The sequence below is a fragment of the Phyllostomus discolor genome, chromosome 3, assembly GCF_004126475.2.
Source record: "Phyllostomus discolor isolate MPI-MPIP mPhyDis1 chromosome 3, mPhyDis1.pri.v3, whole genome shotgun sequence".
Lineage (NCBI taxonomy): Eukaryota > Metazoa > Chordata > Mammalia > Chiroptera > Phyllostomidae > Phyllostomus > Phyllostomus discolor.
In genome coordinates, this window is record NC_040905.2 from 25,346,105 (window position 1) to 25,365,329 (window position 19,225).

The 19,225-nt window shown below is 37.7% G+C and overlaps 1 protein-coding gene across 2 annotated transcripts in view; it reads left to right on the top strand.

Moving 5' to 3' along the window:
• Nucleotides 1-19,225, top strand: part of DNAH5 (dynein axonemal heavy chain 5) — a 244,307-nt gene that overhangs the window by 180,284 nt on the left and 44,798 nt on the right. For both annotated transcript variants that reach the window (XM_036020259.1, XM_036020258.1), the window contains exons 56-65: nt 155-386; nt 1,547-1,661; nt 1,900-2,076; nt 5,696-5,899; nt 7,509-7,688; nt 11,040-11,177; nt 16,090-16,225; nt 16,738-17,054; nt 17,622-17,777; nt 18,686-18,868. In XM_036020259.1, coding sequence (XP_035876152.1) covers nt 155-386; nt 1,547-1,661; nt 1,900-2,076; nt 5,696-5,899; nt 7,509-7,688; nt 11,040-11,177; nt 16,090-16,225; nt 16,738-17,054; nt 17,622-17,777; nt 18,686-18,868 — 1,838 coding nt within the window. The remainder of the gene's footprint in view (nt 1-154; nt 387-1,546; nt 1,662-1,899; nt 2,077-5,695; nt 5,900-7,508; nt 7,689-11,039; nt 11,178-16,089; nt 16,226-16,737; nt 17,055-17,621; nt 17,778-18,685; nt 18,869-19,225) is intronic.

Consider the following 19,225-nt stretch of genomic DNA (forward strand, 5'->3'; position numbering starts at 1 on the left):
GGACCAAAAATGTCGACTGATATCTACCTAGTTGGGGCTATAAAAATGGTATGGAGTCCTCAGCTATGTCTGAGTCTTTTAAAAATAGCCAGTTAACTTTTACAATGGTTATTCATGCTCATGTTTCATACTCTATTGTCTTTATTCTCTCTAGTGTCGGAACACTTCCTGTCTTCCTATGGCATTGACTGCAGTTTGGAAACCAAAAAGGAAGTGGTCCAGTGCATGGGCTCCTTCCAGGATGGCGTAGCTGAGAAGTGTGTCGATTATTTCCAGAGATTCCGACGTTCTACCCACGTGACTCCCAAGTCATACCTCTCCTTTATCCAGGGCTATAAGTTGATATATGGAGAGAAGCACGTGGAAGTGCAAACTCTGGCTAACAGGTGAATGTGAAGTTCTAGTACAGAGTTATTGTAACTCAGGGGCTGTCAGTGGGGTGCAGATGTGCTCCTAGTGAACATTTTTGCTTGTTGAAACCCGGGTGGTGGGGGGTGTGCAGCAGTGCTACTGTCATCAACTGAGTGGAGGCCAGGGGTGCTGCCAATCATCCTGCAGTGCACAGGACAACCTCTTCATCAGACAGTCCTTCATCCCCAAGGGCCAATAGCGCTGGGGACGAACAGCCCTCCTCTTGAGCCTATGCAAGTGTTATATGGTTGCTAGGGGCTTTATTCTTGCTCAGTAAGATAAAATGTTGCCAAGTTTTTAGGTAGCCTACCACTTTGTCTGATAATGACTGACATAATTATAGAAATGGTAGACCTGGAAGGAAGCTGAGGACTCAGATATCCCCTTCTCCCTCCTCTCATACCAGTCTATCACCCTTTCTGCCTCTCTGCATGTCTCAGGTGGTCTGTCTGATGTTCTCTGCATGGGGAATACCCTATTTCACTGAAGTCTGTTCTGAATTTCACTCTCTGCCCTGCTCTTTCAGACCACTTACATCTTTTGCCTGAATATGGCCAGCATCACCAGAGTTGATGCCGAAGGGACACCTGGGTGGGTGACTGGATTAGATAACTCCGAGGGCTTCGGTCTTCACCATGCATTACTTCAGGTTCGAGCAGGCAGCTAGTCCTGTCATGATGCTGTGCTCATGGCTTTAACTGCCTTTCCTCTCTTGATCTCAGATCTTTCTTCTTTAAACTTCATTGGTCCCTTTTGACAAACAGAAGTCATTAACTTTGCTTCCTCCAAGATAGGGCTTCAAGTATTTGAAGTCTATTTTCATTTAGCTAAACTTCATGAAGCATGTTACCTACATGGCACAGACTCTAGACCCACTGTAGTTCCTCATGTCATGCAGAGTATATTTAGCAAGTTTTCTCTTCCCACACACAGCCTATGGGAAACTTATAGATGTCTTCAGACTAGAATCAAGCCTGGCCCTGCACCCTTTCTGTCAAGCCCCGATCGATTTGCTATTTGTATATATACTCCTTCTTCAAATATGGCCATTATTATGTATAATAGTAGACCACTTGGAAAATGTGGCCAAGTACCACAAAATTTAACATTGATCCCTTGGATTTTTCAATGACAGGATGAATACTGGGTTGAAAAAGCTAAAAGAAGCTTCGGAGTCTGTGGCAGCGCTGAGCAAAGAACTGGAGGTGAAAGAAAAGGAGCTACAAGTGGCAAATGATAAAGCTGACACGGTGGGTAGACATTCACACGTGGACCATATTCATTTTGCATTCCCCATTCACAAATGTTAGTGATGTGTGCATAGTTGCTGAGTTATAGCCACAAAAGTACAAATTATGTATTTCTACTAGCATACAATACTCATAGTTTTAAGTACGAAAAATTTTCTAAGTGAACAAAGTCAAAAATCAAGGCAAAAAATGCCTTTTCAGCTCAGTCTTTGGCAATTTTTGTTTTATGTTGAACTAGGTCTTAAAAGAAGTGATGATGAAGGCACAGGCTGCTGAAAAGGTCAAGGCTGAGGTACAGAAGGTGAAGGACAAAGCACAGGCCATCGTAGACAGCATCTCTAAAGATAAAGCCATTGCTGAAGAGAAGCTGGAAGCAGCCAAACCTGCTTTAGAAGAGGCAGAAGCGGCCCTGCAGGTAAGTCTGTGTGACATCACAGACGTCAAGTTTAGGGCCCAGGAGGAGGACTAAGAAACGATGATGGCAAAAGGAAATGCTCTAGTGCTTCAGACCGATGCTGTCTCCACAGGAACAAGTTCAAGTAACATTTTTTGCTTGGAGATGTTATTAGCTCTTTATGGATTCTGCATGTGCTCTGTCACATCTCATTTCCTTCTCATGACTCATTGATGGGCCATGTCATATCGTGGCAGACATGAGTCCTGGGTTCTCATTTCTGCTCTGGCACCAATAAGCTATGTGATTTGAGAAAGCTGCATAAAATTGCTAAAATATCAGCTCTTCACTCATTCCCTGTGGACATTGTAGTGGTTCTGCAAGACGTAACATTCTATGAGTTTATCTGTGAGTTACCCATATGAACAAATACTGATCTAAAGTGGTTCATTAATGTCAGAATTTGATCAAGCTTCCAACACAATTATTTAGTGGAATTGTGTGATGATAACACATAGTGAAATTAGATAGGAGGTTGGATTCTGAGGAAATATGATGAGTTTAGCGAACTAGAACACGCCTTAAAGGGTTTGGTCCAGTTCTGAAGTCTCAATTTAAAATTTTGGGGGGCTCAATGTAAGATTGCTTTTATTTCAGTCTTACTCATCTGCTGCCTTGTGTAATTGAGTCCTAGATAAAAAAGCCGCTGAAGAGAGGGAACTCAGCTGCTGATCTGTCCACTGCTAATTCAAGTTACACAAGCTCAACTGAGCATGCATTTATTTGATCCTGTAATTATTATTTTTTTTACCACTTCTTTAGCATATTTCCTGAAACAGTTTTGAATCTGTTTGATCCAAGTGAAGTCTTTAAGCTTTCTGAGTCAGTCTCCACTATCTGAATTAGATCTTGCCTTCTTTTTTTATCTCTCCAACTTTTCACACTGCACTTACATGTGACGTGTCTTCTCTTGTCACTTCACCGTTCCTCCGTGCACTGGCTAAGCTGTCTCCTTAGACCTTAAAGTCCTCCAGGTTCTTCCATCTGTCAGGTTGGTGGGCACCTCATTTCTCCTCCTTAAACAAACTTATTGAGGTATAATTTTCATGCAAAAATCCATATATATTTAATGTGTACAACTTGAGCTTGGGGTCTAGTATACACCTATGAAACCATTAACACCACAAGACCATAGAAATATCTATCACCTTCCAAAATTTGCTCCCGCTCCCTTTAACATTATTATTACTTTTTATTATAAGATCTACTCTCAACAATCTTAAGTACATTATACAGTGTTGTTAAATATAAGCATTATGCTGTATAGATCTCTAGAATTTATTTCTCATGTATGACTGAAACTTTGTGCCCTTTGACCATCACCTCCTCCTTTCTTCTCTCCCCAGCTCCTGGCAAGTACCATTTTACTCTCTGCTTCTATGAGTCTGACTGTTTTAGATTCTACACATAAATGAGATCATTCAGTATTTGTCTTCCTGTGTTTAGCTTATTTCACTTACAATAATGTCCTCTAGGTTCATGTCATAAATGGAAGGATCTCCTTCTCTTCTTTTTAAATCTGAGTTTTACTTACATACAAAACATTTTCTTTATTCATTGATTCATTAATGAACATTCAGGTTGCTTCTGTATCTCTACTATTTTGAATAATGCTGCAGTGAACATGGGGATGCAGACATCTCTTTGAGAGTCTGCTCTTTATGCTCACCTCTGACCTTTATGAGGCCTGTTGGCTTCTCTGAAAGTGTCTGATCAACAGAGAAAAGGCAACAATAGTGTAAAGAAACTTCTAAACCTTAATTGAACTCATGATACCTAGTAGCATCCTAGGAATAGAGGATATGGCATGTCAGGTCTTGCTTAAATACTTGCATTTTCCTAAGACTTAAAAGGCTTAGTATCTCTCTTAATATTATAAAGTTCTCTTTTAATATTATACAGTATTTTCTAGGGTCCTTCTAATTTAGTGCTATCACTCAGACATTCTGCATTATGTGACCATCAGTGCAGAAATGTGTGGGAACAGGGGTGAGATGATGGGACACGTGCGAGAGGGTCTTAATAGTTTCTTTCATTGGTTGTGCTTCCATCTTATTGTCTCTTTGCGACCTTTCGAAATCTTGAAATGTGGTACCACCAGTGCATACAAAGAAAGTTTCAGGTACATCCAAACTCTGACAATATGGCATGAGGTTACATACATTGATACAACAAATAAGGTAACAGCAAAGAATGTGTTTCTTCCTAACTCAATTCTAATCTGACTTGACGTAAATATACAAAATGCCTCCAGATGTTAAATAACTATTATATTGTAGTGATGTATGGGAAATTATATAGTGGTCATATTGCTTTTCTTGCTGAGAAAAGAGGATTTCAATACTTCGCTGAAATAGGTGGAACTTCATATATAACCCTCTCTCCAACTCCTTTTACCTGGGTGCCTTAAAATAATGAGCTCAACCCTGTTGGAAAATTCCCCTTTCTAAAGCCAAAGTTAAATAAGCATGTTCAGCTTTTATTCCTTGTATAACTTTAATTTTACCTCACTTTCCCCATTGGCTGCTATTATATTTCTTTCCTTTCCTTTATAGCTATACTTCTCAAGTAAAGGTTCATCTGCTCTCTCTAGCTGCTGCTGCTTCTTCTTTTTTAAACACAAATTCTCCTTCACTTCACAAATACTAGCCTGTTGAAACAAACCCTTTCAAAGTATAGAGTTACATTTCTAACTATCAGGTTCAGTGATTTCCTTTCTTTCTCAGTCCTTGGAGAAAAGATCATTAGCTTTGATGAGAAGGACACTGGGTATCTTCTTCTGGCAGGTGGAAGGCAGATCGAAATAAGATAGAAGGTTTTCAAGATCTGGAAGGACTGGATGTACCACTTTTGTCCTATAAAGGAGACTATCAGATGATTATATTTAAGTTTACTTAAATATAATACTTAATACCCAATACTTAAGTTTAAGAGAGAGGACAGTTATTATCAACCACAGGAATTCTATGCGATTATTCAATAGTTTATGCTATAAAAATCTCAATATTGGAAATGGAACAAAACTTTTTTAACAACTTAGTGAAATTCCTATTGCCCAGCTTCTGTCATTTAAAGGTCAGTTTCCAGCTGAGAAACCTCAAACTATTCAGTCTGTCAGCCCTGGGGCTACCCACTTGTGTCAGCCCACTGTGACAAGTCAGAGTTGCTTAAGAGAGAGGCAGGTTCTTGACCTACATAACTAATGAGTCAAAAAGCCCTGAAAATACTGGAGTTTTCCTGGTTGAGAATCCTTGGTGTGTACGTAAGTGCTGACTATTCTTTTTTCTTTCAGATTATGCCCTTCTCTTTTCTGACACCAAGTGGTCTGTACAATTCTAGGGAAGTCACAGCTCCTTATCTGCTCAGCAATGTTTCTTTCCTTGTTGTCACTTTGAATTGTCAACATTTGGACTTTTGGGGACATGGTTTTCTTTGGGATTAAATATGCATCTAGTTCCCATGACTGCATCTAACTTAAAAATGCTCGTTTTCCTCTGTCAACACCATAGCATTTAGAGATGAAAGATATGTCTGCACTTTCTCATCTGAGATTGGATGATAACCTCCCTTCCTCCGACAGACCATCAAGCCTTCGGACATTGCCACGGTCCGTACACTGGGCCGACCACCTCACCTCATCATGAGGATCATGGACTGTGTGCTGCTGCTCTTTCAAAGGAAAGTCAATGCCGTGAGAATTGACCTGGAAAAAAGCTGTGTGATTCCTTCCTGGCAGGAGTCGCTAAAACTGATGACTGCAGGGAACTTTTTACAGAACTTACAGGTCGGTAGTTCAAGTTTTTATTACTTTGTTGAATTTCTTTATCTATAAAATCTGAGTAATTTATCATGTATATGTTTGAAAATACCATCTCCTACTTTCTGCCTTAGTTGTTCATTGTATTAATGGTGTCTTTTGATAAGCAGATGCTTAAGTTCAATGTAGTCCAATTTTTCCATATTTCCCTTAAGTGCTGTCTGCGCCCTCTTTAGGAAATCTTTGTCCACCTCTAAGGCAAAAATGAATGCTTCTATGTTTTCCTCTAGAAGTTTTATTGTTTTATTGTTCATATTTAGAGCTTGAGAAAACTAATGGGGAATAACCAACCCACATCCATTTCCCAAGTCATAACTTCAGCACTATCTTTCATTCTGTTTTCAATTCAACATTGCCGAGTGGCTGCTGCAGCTAGATTGTCTTAGAGCAGCTCTAACTAGAAGTAGCGTATGAAACTAGTGGGCCACACAGACTTGTCCTGGACAATTAAAACATGAAACTCTGTGAGGTCAGTGCCACTGTGAAGGAATAAAATGCTGAGTGGAAAAGAGGTGGTGAACTCTGATTGGGTGCGTTGGAATGGTAGTGGTGGCAGGGACATTTTCACAGATAAATGTGACAGTGGACATGAATCCTAGCAAGAGACTCTGGGCTCCTGCATTACATATCTGGTGGTAGAGCAGATATATATCCTGGAAGCTCTGTTGCAATTTGCCTTTTGTCACCAACACCCTTAAGTTGCTCCTGAATATTCTTCTGAATTTTCTTCTGGCTTTACCCTTTCAAGTCTCATTAAAGAAATATGTGTTAAAGCAGGTCTGAATGAGATCGTGTTCTATCCTGCATTACATATCTCCTGTAAAGACTTGTTTCACTGAGTCATTTAGGCGCTAATTGTTTTTTCTACTTGGAAAATACTTGACCACCCTCTTGTAGATGATCAAACACCACTTTTAAGAGGCCCAGTTTCATTGCTTGTTCAATATTTTCTCTTGATGCAAGAAGGCATTCTTTATCCATTTCTGCTACTATTTAAAACTTTTTATTCTTCTAGGAGATAATAATTCTCCCATATTCTTGATAGTTCTATGATTAAAAATGAATTCATCACCCTCAGGGCCTAATACCTAAGTTATTATCTTCACATTTCAGGTGAGTTTAATAGAGCCACTGAATGTATTAAGATTTAGTTGTCACTATGTGCTAAATATATATATCCTTAGGCTAAATATTTCTCTGTGTGTTTGTTTTCCATTGTTGATTTTATGGCTTTATAATTCACCTATTTAGGATTAATGACATGAAAATTTTATTGCTTTGGGAATTCTAATAACCACATTAGTATTCATCACTGAAATAATTTCCTTTTTTCCTTGCATCACATAAAATTTATTTAGGGTTGATATATCTTGTCCACAGAAGATAAAGTGTATATTGACTTCTCTGCCATCATTGCTTACTCTCCTTTCACCTTCAGGACTTTTGCCTGATATCCTGAAATTTTGACAAAATGTGATGTCGTTTATCCTTTTCAGTGCTCAACAGCATTGTGAGCATAATGTGAATATGACTTCATGAGAAGTATTTTGACTGACTTTTACTCCCTTTTCCATAGCAATTCCCAAAAGACACAATCAATGAAGAAGTGATAGAATTTTTGAATCCTTACTTTGAAATGGCAGACTACAACATTGAAACCGCTAAACGCGTATGTGGGAATGTAGCTGGTCTGTGTTCCTGGACTAAAGCCATGGCTTCCTTCTTTTCTATAAACAAAGAGGTGTTGCCTCTGAAGGTAAGCCTTCTAGTGGAACTGTGTAACGGGCACCTGAAAGGGGTCTCTAGGTCAACAGGTTTTGTCTTTTCATGCAGTACATGTTTTCAGCCTTTGGTATTATTGTACTCAAGTCCATGGGGACAACAAGTGACAGAAAGTCTGTGCACAAGATGTTTCTTTCTTCTCTGTACTCCTACTCCAATCAGAATGGTGTGAGCCTTAAGCAAGGACCCTCTGCAAGAGTACCAAGCCCATGTGGGTGGCTGGGTAGTTTCCTATTCATTGTCAGCTTCAAAAAAGAAACACAGAAACTATAGCACAGAATTATCCAGTGATGTTCAGGATCTCATGCCAGGAAATCCTATGGAATAGGCAGGGTTGACACACAGACATTGGTGGCTGGTCTTGTTTGCAAAGCATGCCCTAGTATTCCCTCTCCTTTGTCCCTCAGGAAAGATACTGAATATTATCTCTTTATGATTTAATGTGATTTGAGAATATGTCTATGTTGCCCTTTGCATAACTGCATTTCCACACTTCATTTGTGCACAGTCCCCCACCGTTCAATGATATTCAGTCTTTAGCAATACAAAAGCAAGTACAAAATTTTGACAAAATATGATGTCATTCATCCTTTTGAAAATGGGATACTGGTATCCCCAAAATTATACCTCATGGCTTTGTCGTTTTGGTTTTGTATGAGTCTGATCTTTTTCAGTCATCAATTAAAACCCACTTATGCTTAGAACTACCCAAGGAATTTAATAATCATGATAGAAATAATCCAAAATAGAAAGGACAGAGATAGAGTTGCAAGCCTGGTTTTATTTTCTAATTATTATTGCACCAGGACCATTTATTTAGTTGTGGAGACCCTTGCGGTCCTAGGGCAACCTTAAAAGAAAAGAGGCTCATTTGGCTCAGAGACTTTTAGAGAAAATAATTGATGTGCTGTCTGACCTTATGAATTTTGGGGTCATTGAAGACTACAGCATGGCTCAAAAATGATGTTCTGATAGTGACTGAACTATACCCATCTCATATGAAAAGTATGGGGCATCCTTGATAATTTTTTAGCATACATATTGTCTTTAAGGAAATTACAGTTCAATTCATGATGGGTAGTTTTTATTTTGTTCTAGTTACTTTAAATAAAATGAGCTGAATTCAGTATAAAATAGTGGCATTCCGAATAAGGCTAACATGAAAACAATGGAGTCTCCTCTCTTATGTTCAGTACATTCCAGCCTCCACCCCATCCAAGGAGCATCTGGAACCCACTGTAGGAAGTGAAGGGAATTATCATCAGAGGTGGGGACCTTTTACTTGCCCCTGGAACCTGTACTTCTTTTCCTGAGAAGTCTGTTCTGGGAGTTCTTTCCCAGCATCTGGGAACATTAATTTTGTCAGATGTCTCATAACTGCAGTTGTAAAAATAAACGCAGTCGTGTAGATTCTATGCATTCACTATGTAGGGAGAAGTCGAAGGCAGAGTACGAGTTATCACTGGGTAGCTTTGCTGAATATGTTAAGAAATACAGACTGAGGTCTCTAACGTCTCTTATTCCTGGAAGGGCTTCACCCACAAACTCTTGCTTCCTGATTGAGGAAAGATTAAGGACACTCATTAAACTCCACTTACAACCTCCTTAATGCTAATTAGTAATGGAGACACATAGGAGCCATTCTCTTTTATCTCACAACCCCTGTAGTGGGGAATAAACTTAAATATTAATTCTAACAATAGCAATTTAGAGTCTATTCAAGTTCATTATAATGAGTCTCTCCTTGAAAACTCTATGAAAACCAGTGAATATCAGTGTGTATAAACAAAACATTATAACAGTAAGGTCTTAAATATTGAATACAAACAATAACAATGATAATATCTATTAGTTACTGAACTTGTATACCAGGTTCCAGACTTGGGTTTTTACTTATGTTGTCTAATCTTCACACACACACACACACACACTCACTTATACTCACACACAGACACAAATCCTAAAAGGCAGATTTTCAATATCTCAGTGGAGACACTGAGGCTCCCAGAGTTTAAGAGACCTGAACAGCCCTGCAACTCCTCTTGTGAGCAGTTGGATTCAAAAGATTCTATACATTTTAGTTAGCAACTCTGGAGACCTTCACTTAAAATTTTTTTGAAAGGAAATTCTTAGAAAGTATTCAAAATCTTTGGGGCTGTGGTAGTTTGATATTATTGGGTAAGTTAGTGAGTTGGCACAGTGACATTGCTTTCCTTCCATGTTTAAGCCTTGGCAACAGGTGCAGCTTAGAAGAGAGCTGAGGAAAGATACGTCCCAAGAGTCAGTTTCTTTTTAAAACATAATTTTTAACCCTTGCTATTGCTTGTCCTTGGTGCTAGTCAGTCATAGAACTCAGACTTTTCCCCTAAAGAGTTATTCTACCAAAATTTAGGAGCCTGAGCCTTTCAAATAGGAAAATAATTTATCACTAAGATATGTTTTTAAGATAACCTTTTCATCTTAAACATTTCATAAAGAAGATGGCTTTCATAGTGGATCTCCCTGTTAAGGTCAATTTTAACATTTTAAAGATTTTTAGAAGGAGAAATCTGATATTAGAAAAATTGTCAAAAGAATCTAAATTCCTGTAAGCTTGGACTGTTTTTCTACCTATCTTTTGCTAATATTGCTTTTGATTATGTCTAGTGAGGCTAACCTGGTGGCTTCCTTAAAATGGGTATTTTTAATTGGTCACAACTCAAGGTATCAATTCTTGTTTGAAAAGCAAGCAATGTATGAGATTTACAGGAACAGCATCAAGGCCACAACCACCCACAACACCTAGAACTTTATATTCAGTGAACAGTTATGTTCCATCTTTCTTCTGGTTTTAACATCCTCAGTAGTAGTGGTCAGTTCTGCTATATGGATTATTTCAGACAGAAAAGTTTTTCTTCCCTGCAACTCTTAATATTACAATATTTTTTACTTTACCAATGTATATTTAATACTGCAATGTTCTGATTTAGTAATTAACAAACTATGGCCCACAGGTCACATCTCACCCACTACCCATATTTGTATGACTCATGAAATAAGAAAATTCTTGCAATTTTCAGTAAGTAACTCAACAATGCCTTGATTTTACATTTTGGCCACCAAAGGTTAAAATATGACTTATATTCTCATGGATTTTAACTTTTTGCTTGTAAACATTTATGTCAAGTTCATATGAGATTTGGTCTTGACTTAATGTGATTTGAAGAAACTCTAAGGATGGAACAAAGGAAAGGTATAACCACGAGACAGAGCTGAGTGCTGTCGGGCTCGGAAATGCTGGATGTGTGGTTTGACGCCCATCCCCACTCCTGTGTGTCCTGTGCAGGCCAACCTGGTGGTGCAGGAGAATCGCCACATTCTGGCCATGCAGGACCTGCAGAAGGCGCAGGCAGAGCTGGATGACAAGCAGGCAGAGCTGGATGTGGTGCAGGCTGAGTATGAACAGGCCATGGCCGAGAAGCAGGTAACTGTCCTCTGGCCTGGGAGGAGCTGTCACCCTTCTACACTGCTGTGATAATCCCTTCATTTCTTTTTTACATTCTCTCTCCAAAGGTTTGGTTTACAGAAAGCCTTCACTGAATTCACTCTATCACTCACACACACACACACACACACACACACACACACACACCACATCATTCCTGACTAAGCTCTGGGTTTTTTCTAAAAGACACTAAGGACCATTGGTGAGACATGGGGATGTTCAGCCAGAATAGGAGTCAGTCCTGGAGCGTGAAAGTTCTGAGTCTCCTTATGATGATGATGATAACAGAATCGTGTGTAGCATTTTTTCTTATGTTTTTCAATTCATGCTCTCCTGCTTTTATCTTACTTAATTTTTGAAACAATCTTTTAGGCAGGCTTAATAAATATCATGCTTTGGTAAAGCACTGGATTGTGTTATCACTACAAAAGCAGTTCACGTTCCTTACAGAAAATACACATAGGTAACCATGGAGAGGACCACTAGAAATATTTTGCTCCTTATCACTTCATATTTGAACCTGTGCCTCCAATTATATATGTATTTAAATCCATTTAAAACTATAACAGATAATTCAGTACGTACTGCTTTATAAATTGAATTTTTAACTTAATGATATATCACGATTATAAACTTTTATATATTTTTCTCAATGATTGTTTTTTTAAAAATTTAACCTTTATTGTATTTTTTTCCATTACCATTTAGTCCCCTTATCCCCCTCCCCCCAACAATCACCACACTGTTGCCCATGAGTCTTTCTTCCTTTTTGCTCAATTTCTTCATCCCCTAAGCTCCCCCACCCCCCATAGCTGTCATCCTGCTCTTTATCTATGAGTCTGTCCCCATTTTCCTTGTTAGTTCAGTTTGTTCATTAGATTCCACTTATGAGTGAAATCATATGGTGTTTGTCTTTCTCTGACTGACTTATTTCCCTTAGCATAATGTTCTCTAGGTCAGTGCATACTGTCTGAAAGGGTAAAATATTCTTTTTTTTTTACAGCCAAGTAGTATTCCATCATGTAAGTGTTGTATGTTGTTTTATATGGGTAACTCATATAGTCATATACTCATATGCTATATGAGTAACTCATATAGTATAGTTTGATATTAGGTAGTATGATTCCTCCAACTTCCTTCTTTTTCAGGATTGCTGTTGCTATGTGGGGCTTTTTGTGCTTCAATACAACTTTTTGAAATACTTGTTTTAGTTCTGTGAAGTACGTCATTGGAATCTTGATAGGAATTGTGTTGAATCTATAGATTGCTTTGGGTAGTATGAACATTTTAATGATGTTAATTCTTCCTATCCATGAATATGGTATGTGCTTCCACTTATTTGTATCTTCTATCTCTTTTTTCAGTGTCTTATAATTTTATGAGTGCAGGTCTTCTACATCCTTGGTTAGGTTTATTCCAAGGTATTTTATTATTTTTGTAGCAATTGTGAACAGGATTGTTTTAATTTCCCGTTCTGTTAGTTCATTATTGGTGTATAAAATGTAACTGACTTTTGGATATTAATTTTGTGTACTGCTACTTTGTTGAATTCATTTATCAGTTCTAGTAGTTTCTTGGTGGAATCCTTGGGGTTTTCTATGTACGGTATCATGTCATCTGCAAGTAATGACAGTTTTATTTCTTTCTTTCCAATTTAGATGCCTTTTGTTTCTTCTTCTTGTCTGATTGCTGTGGCTAGGACTTTCAATACTACATTGAATAAAAGAGGTGAAAGTGGATACCTCTATCTTGTTCCTGACCTTAAAGGGGAAGCTTTACAGTTTTTTCCCATTGAGTATGATACTGGCAGTGGGTTTGTCATATATAACCTTTATTATGTTTAGGTGTGTTCCCTCTAATTTTACTTTGCTGACAGTTTTTATCATAAATGGGTGCTGGATTTTATAAAAAGCTTTTTCTGGATCTATTGATATGATCATGTGTTTTTTAACCTTCATTTTTTTGTGGTATATCACATTTATTGATTTGCAAATGTTGTACCAACCTTGCATTTCCAGAATAAATCCCACTTGATCATGGTGTATGATCTTTCTGATGCATTGGTGTATTTTGTTCTCTAATATTTTGTTAAAGATTTTAGCATCTATGTTCATCAGGGATATTGGCCTATAATTTTCTTTCTTTGTAGTATCTTTATCTGATTTTGGAATTAGGATAATGCTGGCCTCTTAAAATGAGTTTGGGAGACTTACTTCATCTTGAATTTTATGATATAATTTGAGAAGGAAAGGTGTTAGTTCTTCTCAGAATGTTTGTTAAAATTTACCTGTGAAGCCATCCAGTCCAGGGCTTTTGTTTTTTTGGGAGGTTTTCCCATTACTGCTTCAGTTTCACTCATTGTAATCTGTCTATTTAGATTCTCTGATTTTCCCTGGTTTATTTTTGGAAGATTGGATGCTTCTACAATGAATTGATCCATTTCATTCAGGTTGTCCAGTTTGTTGGCATATAGTTGCTCATAATATTTCCTTACATCTTTTGTATTTCTTTGGTGTCAGTTGTTATTTATCCTCTTTCATTTCTGATTTTATTATTTGGGTCCTTTCTCTTTTTTGCTGATGAGTCTGGTTAAAGGTTTGACATTCTTGTTTATCTTTTCAAAGAACCAGTTCTTGGATTCATTGATCTTTTGTATAGTTTTTTTTTAGACTCTATTTCATTTATTTCTGCTCTGATCTTTATTATTTCCTTCCTTCTACTCACTTTGGACTTTGTTTGTTGTTCTTTTTCAAGTTCAAGTGTAAAGTTAGATTGTTTATTTGAGCTTTTCTCTTTTGTTTTGTGAGAGAGGCCTGTAATGCTATGAATTTAATTTCCCTCTTAGGATTGCTTTCCCAGTGTCCCACAGACTTTGGATTATTGTATCCTCATTTTCATTTGTTTCAAGGTATCTTTTGATTTCTTCCGTGATCTCATTGTTAACCCATTCATTGTTTAATAACATGTTATTTAGCTTCCATGTATTCGCATATTTTTCAGTGTTTGTCTTGTGATTGATTTCTAGTTTCATAGCATTTTGTTCAGAGAAGATGCTTGATGTGACTTCAGTCTTCTTAAATGTATTGAGACTTGTTTTGTATCCTAACATGTGGTCTAGCCTAGAAAACATGCCATGTGCACTTGGAAAGTTTGTATATTCTGCTTCTTTGGGGTGAAATGCTCTGAAGATATCAATTAAATCCATTTGATCTAGTGTGTCATTTAAGGCCACTGTCTCCTTGTTGATTTTCTGTCTGGAAGATCTATCCATTGCTGTCAGTGGGGTATTAAAACCCCCAACTGTGACTATATTTCTGTCAATCTCTCCCTTTATGTTCATCAAGATTTGCTTTACATATTTAGGTGTTCCTATATTGGGTACATAAATGTTTACTAAGGTTATATCCTCTTGTTGGATTGTTCCCTTTATCGTTATGTAGTGTCCTTCTTTGTCTCTTACTGTAGCCCTGGTTTTAAAGTCTTATTTTGTTGGCTATAAGTATTGCTACCTAGCTTTTATTGACAACATGCCATAATGTATTTAAATAATCCTCTATTGTTGGACTTTTAGCATATACAGTTGAACCCTGAACAACATGGGTTTTAACTGTGTGGGCCCACTTACACATGGATTTTTTTAAAAAAGATTTTATTTATTTATTTTTAGAGAGGGAAGGGAGGGAGATAGAGAGAGAGAGAGAAACATCAATGTGTGGTTGCTGGGGGTTATGGCCTGCAACCCAGGCATGTGCCCTGGCTGGGAATCCAACCTGTGACACTTTGGTTGGCAGCCCGCACTCAATCCACTGAGCTACACCAGCCAGGGCTTACACATGGATTTTTAAAAAATATTGATAAATGTATACAGTACTGTAAATATATTTTCTCTTCTTTATGACTTTATTAACATTTTATTTTCTCTATCTTATTTTATTATAAAATATAGTATATAAAACACATAACATAAAAATATGTGTTAAATGTTAATGCTATCAGTAAGGCTTTTGGTTAACAAGAGGCTGTTAGTAGTTAAGTTTTTGAGGAATCAAAACTTATTGTGAATGTTTAACTTTTTAGGAAGTTGGTACCTCTAACCTTTGCATTGCTCAAGTGTTAGCTGTATATGTTAAATATATAGATAAATATTACAAATTATATAAATATTGTACATGAACTTCCAGGGACTGGTTTCACAGTTAAATCTTTATCCATATTTGTTATTTCATAAATATAAACTTTTACAAGTAGAATAACAGTAGTCTGTTAAACATAGAGACAGACTATTTGTTTTTAATAACTAAGCAACCAGTGGCAACAGGATGTGGAAATTTGGTTAAAGGTCTTTGATTGACACAAGGAACAGCAGGGGAGTGACCTGCTGAGTCAAGTGTGGCTAAACTCTGTGAATGGACTACAGGACACCACAGACTGAAGATAATCTAAAGTTTCACTTGAAGTGAAAGGAGATGTGGTGTTAGATGAAGCAATAATGATGCTCGAACTTTTACATGAGAAATTGTTCTAATTTTTAAATCAGAATATGCATTTCTTTGAGTGTTTTTTTGTGCTTTATGAGTTAGCATGTGTGTTTGCATTTTATTTCTACTTTTATAGATAGAGAAATCATTGGTGATGCAAATTTTCATGATCTCTCACTTGTTAACATCTGGGGAGGGTCTGACCAATTGGGGCAGGGGCCCTCATCCAAGTTCCTTAAAACAGGCTTGGGCAGACACAGGCACATGGGAATTGAATCTTATGCTTCCTAAGAAATGAATGGCTCACATGTCTCAGAAAGGCAGATAATATATCATGTTTTTAAATTACATTTTTGAGCCAGAGGGAGTATTTATCTGAACCAATGTTTTCTGCTGGTTTTGACGGTTTTTAGACCTTGCTTGAAGATGCCGAGCGGTGCAGACATAAGATGCAGACGGCCTCTGCTCTGATTGGTGGCTTGGCAGGAGAAAAGGAAAGGTGGACAGAGCAAAGTAAAGAGTTTGCTGCACAAACTAAAAGACTTGTAGGTATGTGAATTCCTTTGTTAATTAGATTATATGTTGACTGTGGTAGGGAGTTAGTAGATTTAAGCTTTAATCAAAATGCAAACCAACACTTGATTACTTTAAAGTTGTGTATGTGTGATGTGTCCCCAGTATTTCAGAAGAATGAACATTGGTCTGACATCTATGTAATCCTTATTAGGTGTGTTAATCACAGTCAAACCTCTCATTATCAGGACTCTTCGAATTCTCCTGTGAGTGAATGGTACAAGGTCACTTTTAAGGGAGTCTCTGTCTTCTAAGTTTTGTATATCAAACTCGGAAGTCAAAATAATTTGGTACCATCAGCCCTTGGTGGACCATTTGGACCCTGGTTAACATGAACCAAACTACTGCTTACTCATTGAGACACAGCAACATGTGTTACAATTTGGTTTCTGAAATTTAGTTTTAAAGGATTTTTCCATTTTTCATATTATACAAAATTATAAGGCTGATCGTAAAGTATTTCAGTGGTGTTTTGTTTTCCATCATAGGGGATGTTTTGTTGGCCACAGCTTTTCTGTCTTATTCTGGTCCATTTAACCAAGAATTTCGCAATCTGCTGTTAAATGACTGGCAGAAGGAAATGAAAGCCCGGAAAATTCCATTTGCAGACAATTTGAATCTCAACGAGATGTTGATTGATGCTCCTACGATTAGTGAATGGAATCTCCAAGGCCTGCCAAATGACGACCTGTCCATTCAGAATGGAATTATTGTTACAAAAGCATCTCGCTATCCTTTGTTAATTGATCCGCAGACTCAAGGCAAGATTTGGATTAAAAATAAAGAAAGCCAAAATGAACTCCAGGTAATTTGTGTTTGGGTATATTTATGTTAGTAACCAAGCTTTATTGCCCCAGATCAACAAGTATGCAAGAATAAAGGAATATTTGATATTTAGAAATAATTTTATCTATCTGTCTTACAGAACTGTTTTCTGTTTATCTTATTAATTTGTAATTGGCATATAGTATTATATTAGTTTCAGGTGTACAACATAATGATCCAACATTTGTACATTACAAAGTACAATATTTAGATATTGATATTTAGAAATAATTTCTAAAAATTGCACTATTTGCCTTTGTGTTGATCTCTACTGATGCCATCTTTCAGAGGTTTCAGATTCTCTCCTGTGAGGGGCTAAGGCTCTCTAATAAAAAGAGCAGGGTGGAGTTGTGTGACACTAGCAAAAGAATGGAAACAGTTTAAGTTTTCTGTACCATTTCACCAGTGTGGTTTTAAGTAAGGATCTCTGAGTTCTCTATATTTGCCTCCTGTGATAGGATGCTCAGACGCAACTTCCTATGAGTTATGTCTGTGCACTGCATCATGGTACCATCTGTCAAGGGCCACATTTTGATCTGGTTTCTAGGTCACATCTCTAAATCACAAGTACTTCAGAAACCACCTGGAGGACAGCCTTTCTCTTGGAAGGCCCTTGCTGATTGAAGATGTTGGGGAGGAGCTAGATCCAGCCCTGGAAAATGTTTTGGAGAGAAACTTCATTAAGACAGGGTCTACGTTTAAGGTAGGTTGGCCCTTTTGACAAACTATGCAGAGCAACTACTGTGAGATCAGGTAGATGTTACATAGATGAAGCTTTCTCAGTGGGCAGTAACTCAAATTCCAGTCAGTGGCAGGAGGCATTTGCTTTGCTTCTTATCCTTCCTGAGTGGAATTAAAGTATTCAAGAGCAGTCCTTGTAGGAACATCTACTTCACATGTGCAGTAAAGTCTGACTCCATCTTGATGTTTGTGGACAGTTTTCAAGACCCATCATGTCCCTCCCCCTTTCTACCCCAAACCTGGCTAGGATGTTAAGATAATCTGGGCGTTCTTTCTCTGCTTTGACTTTGGTGAGAAATTAAAACCATGCAACTCCCTGTCCATGCCCATTTTTTGGAATCTTCTTTCCAGCCCCATACCCTAATCACCACAAATCTCTAAAACCGCTGCCCCTCCCGACCCTCTCAAGAGATAATTTTGAACCTGCTTGGGAACCTAAGCCTAATCTGCCCAGAAAATCTCACACGAGTGGTATACCTGTTCATATCCTTTCAGTGCTGGTGTGACAGCACCAGTCTGGACTTCTGAAGCAATTTTGGGTGGGGAATTCCTCTCACTTCCCCAGTATGATCACAGCAGTTTCAACGATAAATTCTGTATTTATTGCATGGTATATATTGAACTTCCTTCTTTCTTTCCTTTCTTCTCCTTCCCTTCTCCCTCCCTCCCTCCCTCCCTCCCACCCTTCCCTCCCTTCCTTCCTTCTTCCATCCTAGTGGCTTGAAGCACAATGAATGTCTGAGCACCATTTCATTTTTAGTATAAATTATCTTCAGGAATGTAATTATTTAAAGCAATGCTTAATTCTATACAAAAGACACAGTAAAGTGCATCTCTGTTTTACAACTTTTAACTTCTTTCGTAAAAAAGGTGAAAGTCAGTGACAAGGAAGTAGATGTGATGGATGGCTTCAGGCTCTACATTACCACCAAACTGCCCAACCCAGCCTACACCCCTGAAATTAGTGCTCGCACCTCCATCATCGACTTCACTGTCACTATGAAAGGTCTAGAAGATCAGTTGCTGGGTAGAGTCATTCTCACAGAGAAGCAGGTGAGTGAAGTAGGGATGCCCCGTTTCTGCATTATGTTGTGATTCTTTCACTGATGAAAACAACATGATAAAGGTTGTAATAGGATTGAATCCCCCCTGTTTTATTCTTAAATATTTTTCATTATTAATTCTCAAGTGTATTGGATCATTGCTAACCAATTACTTAATATATTTCATCCGCATCTCATAAATCACATACATATCATCAATTGATCTTATTAAACAAATGATATAACTAGGAGAATATTTTTTAAGCATCATCATTCTGCTTTTATATCGCTTTACTTTTCTGAAGAGTTTGTCCTATTGTGAGTTTTATTCACCTATGGACTTTTAGCTTTCTGGTATATGTCTAGG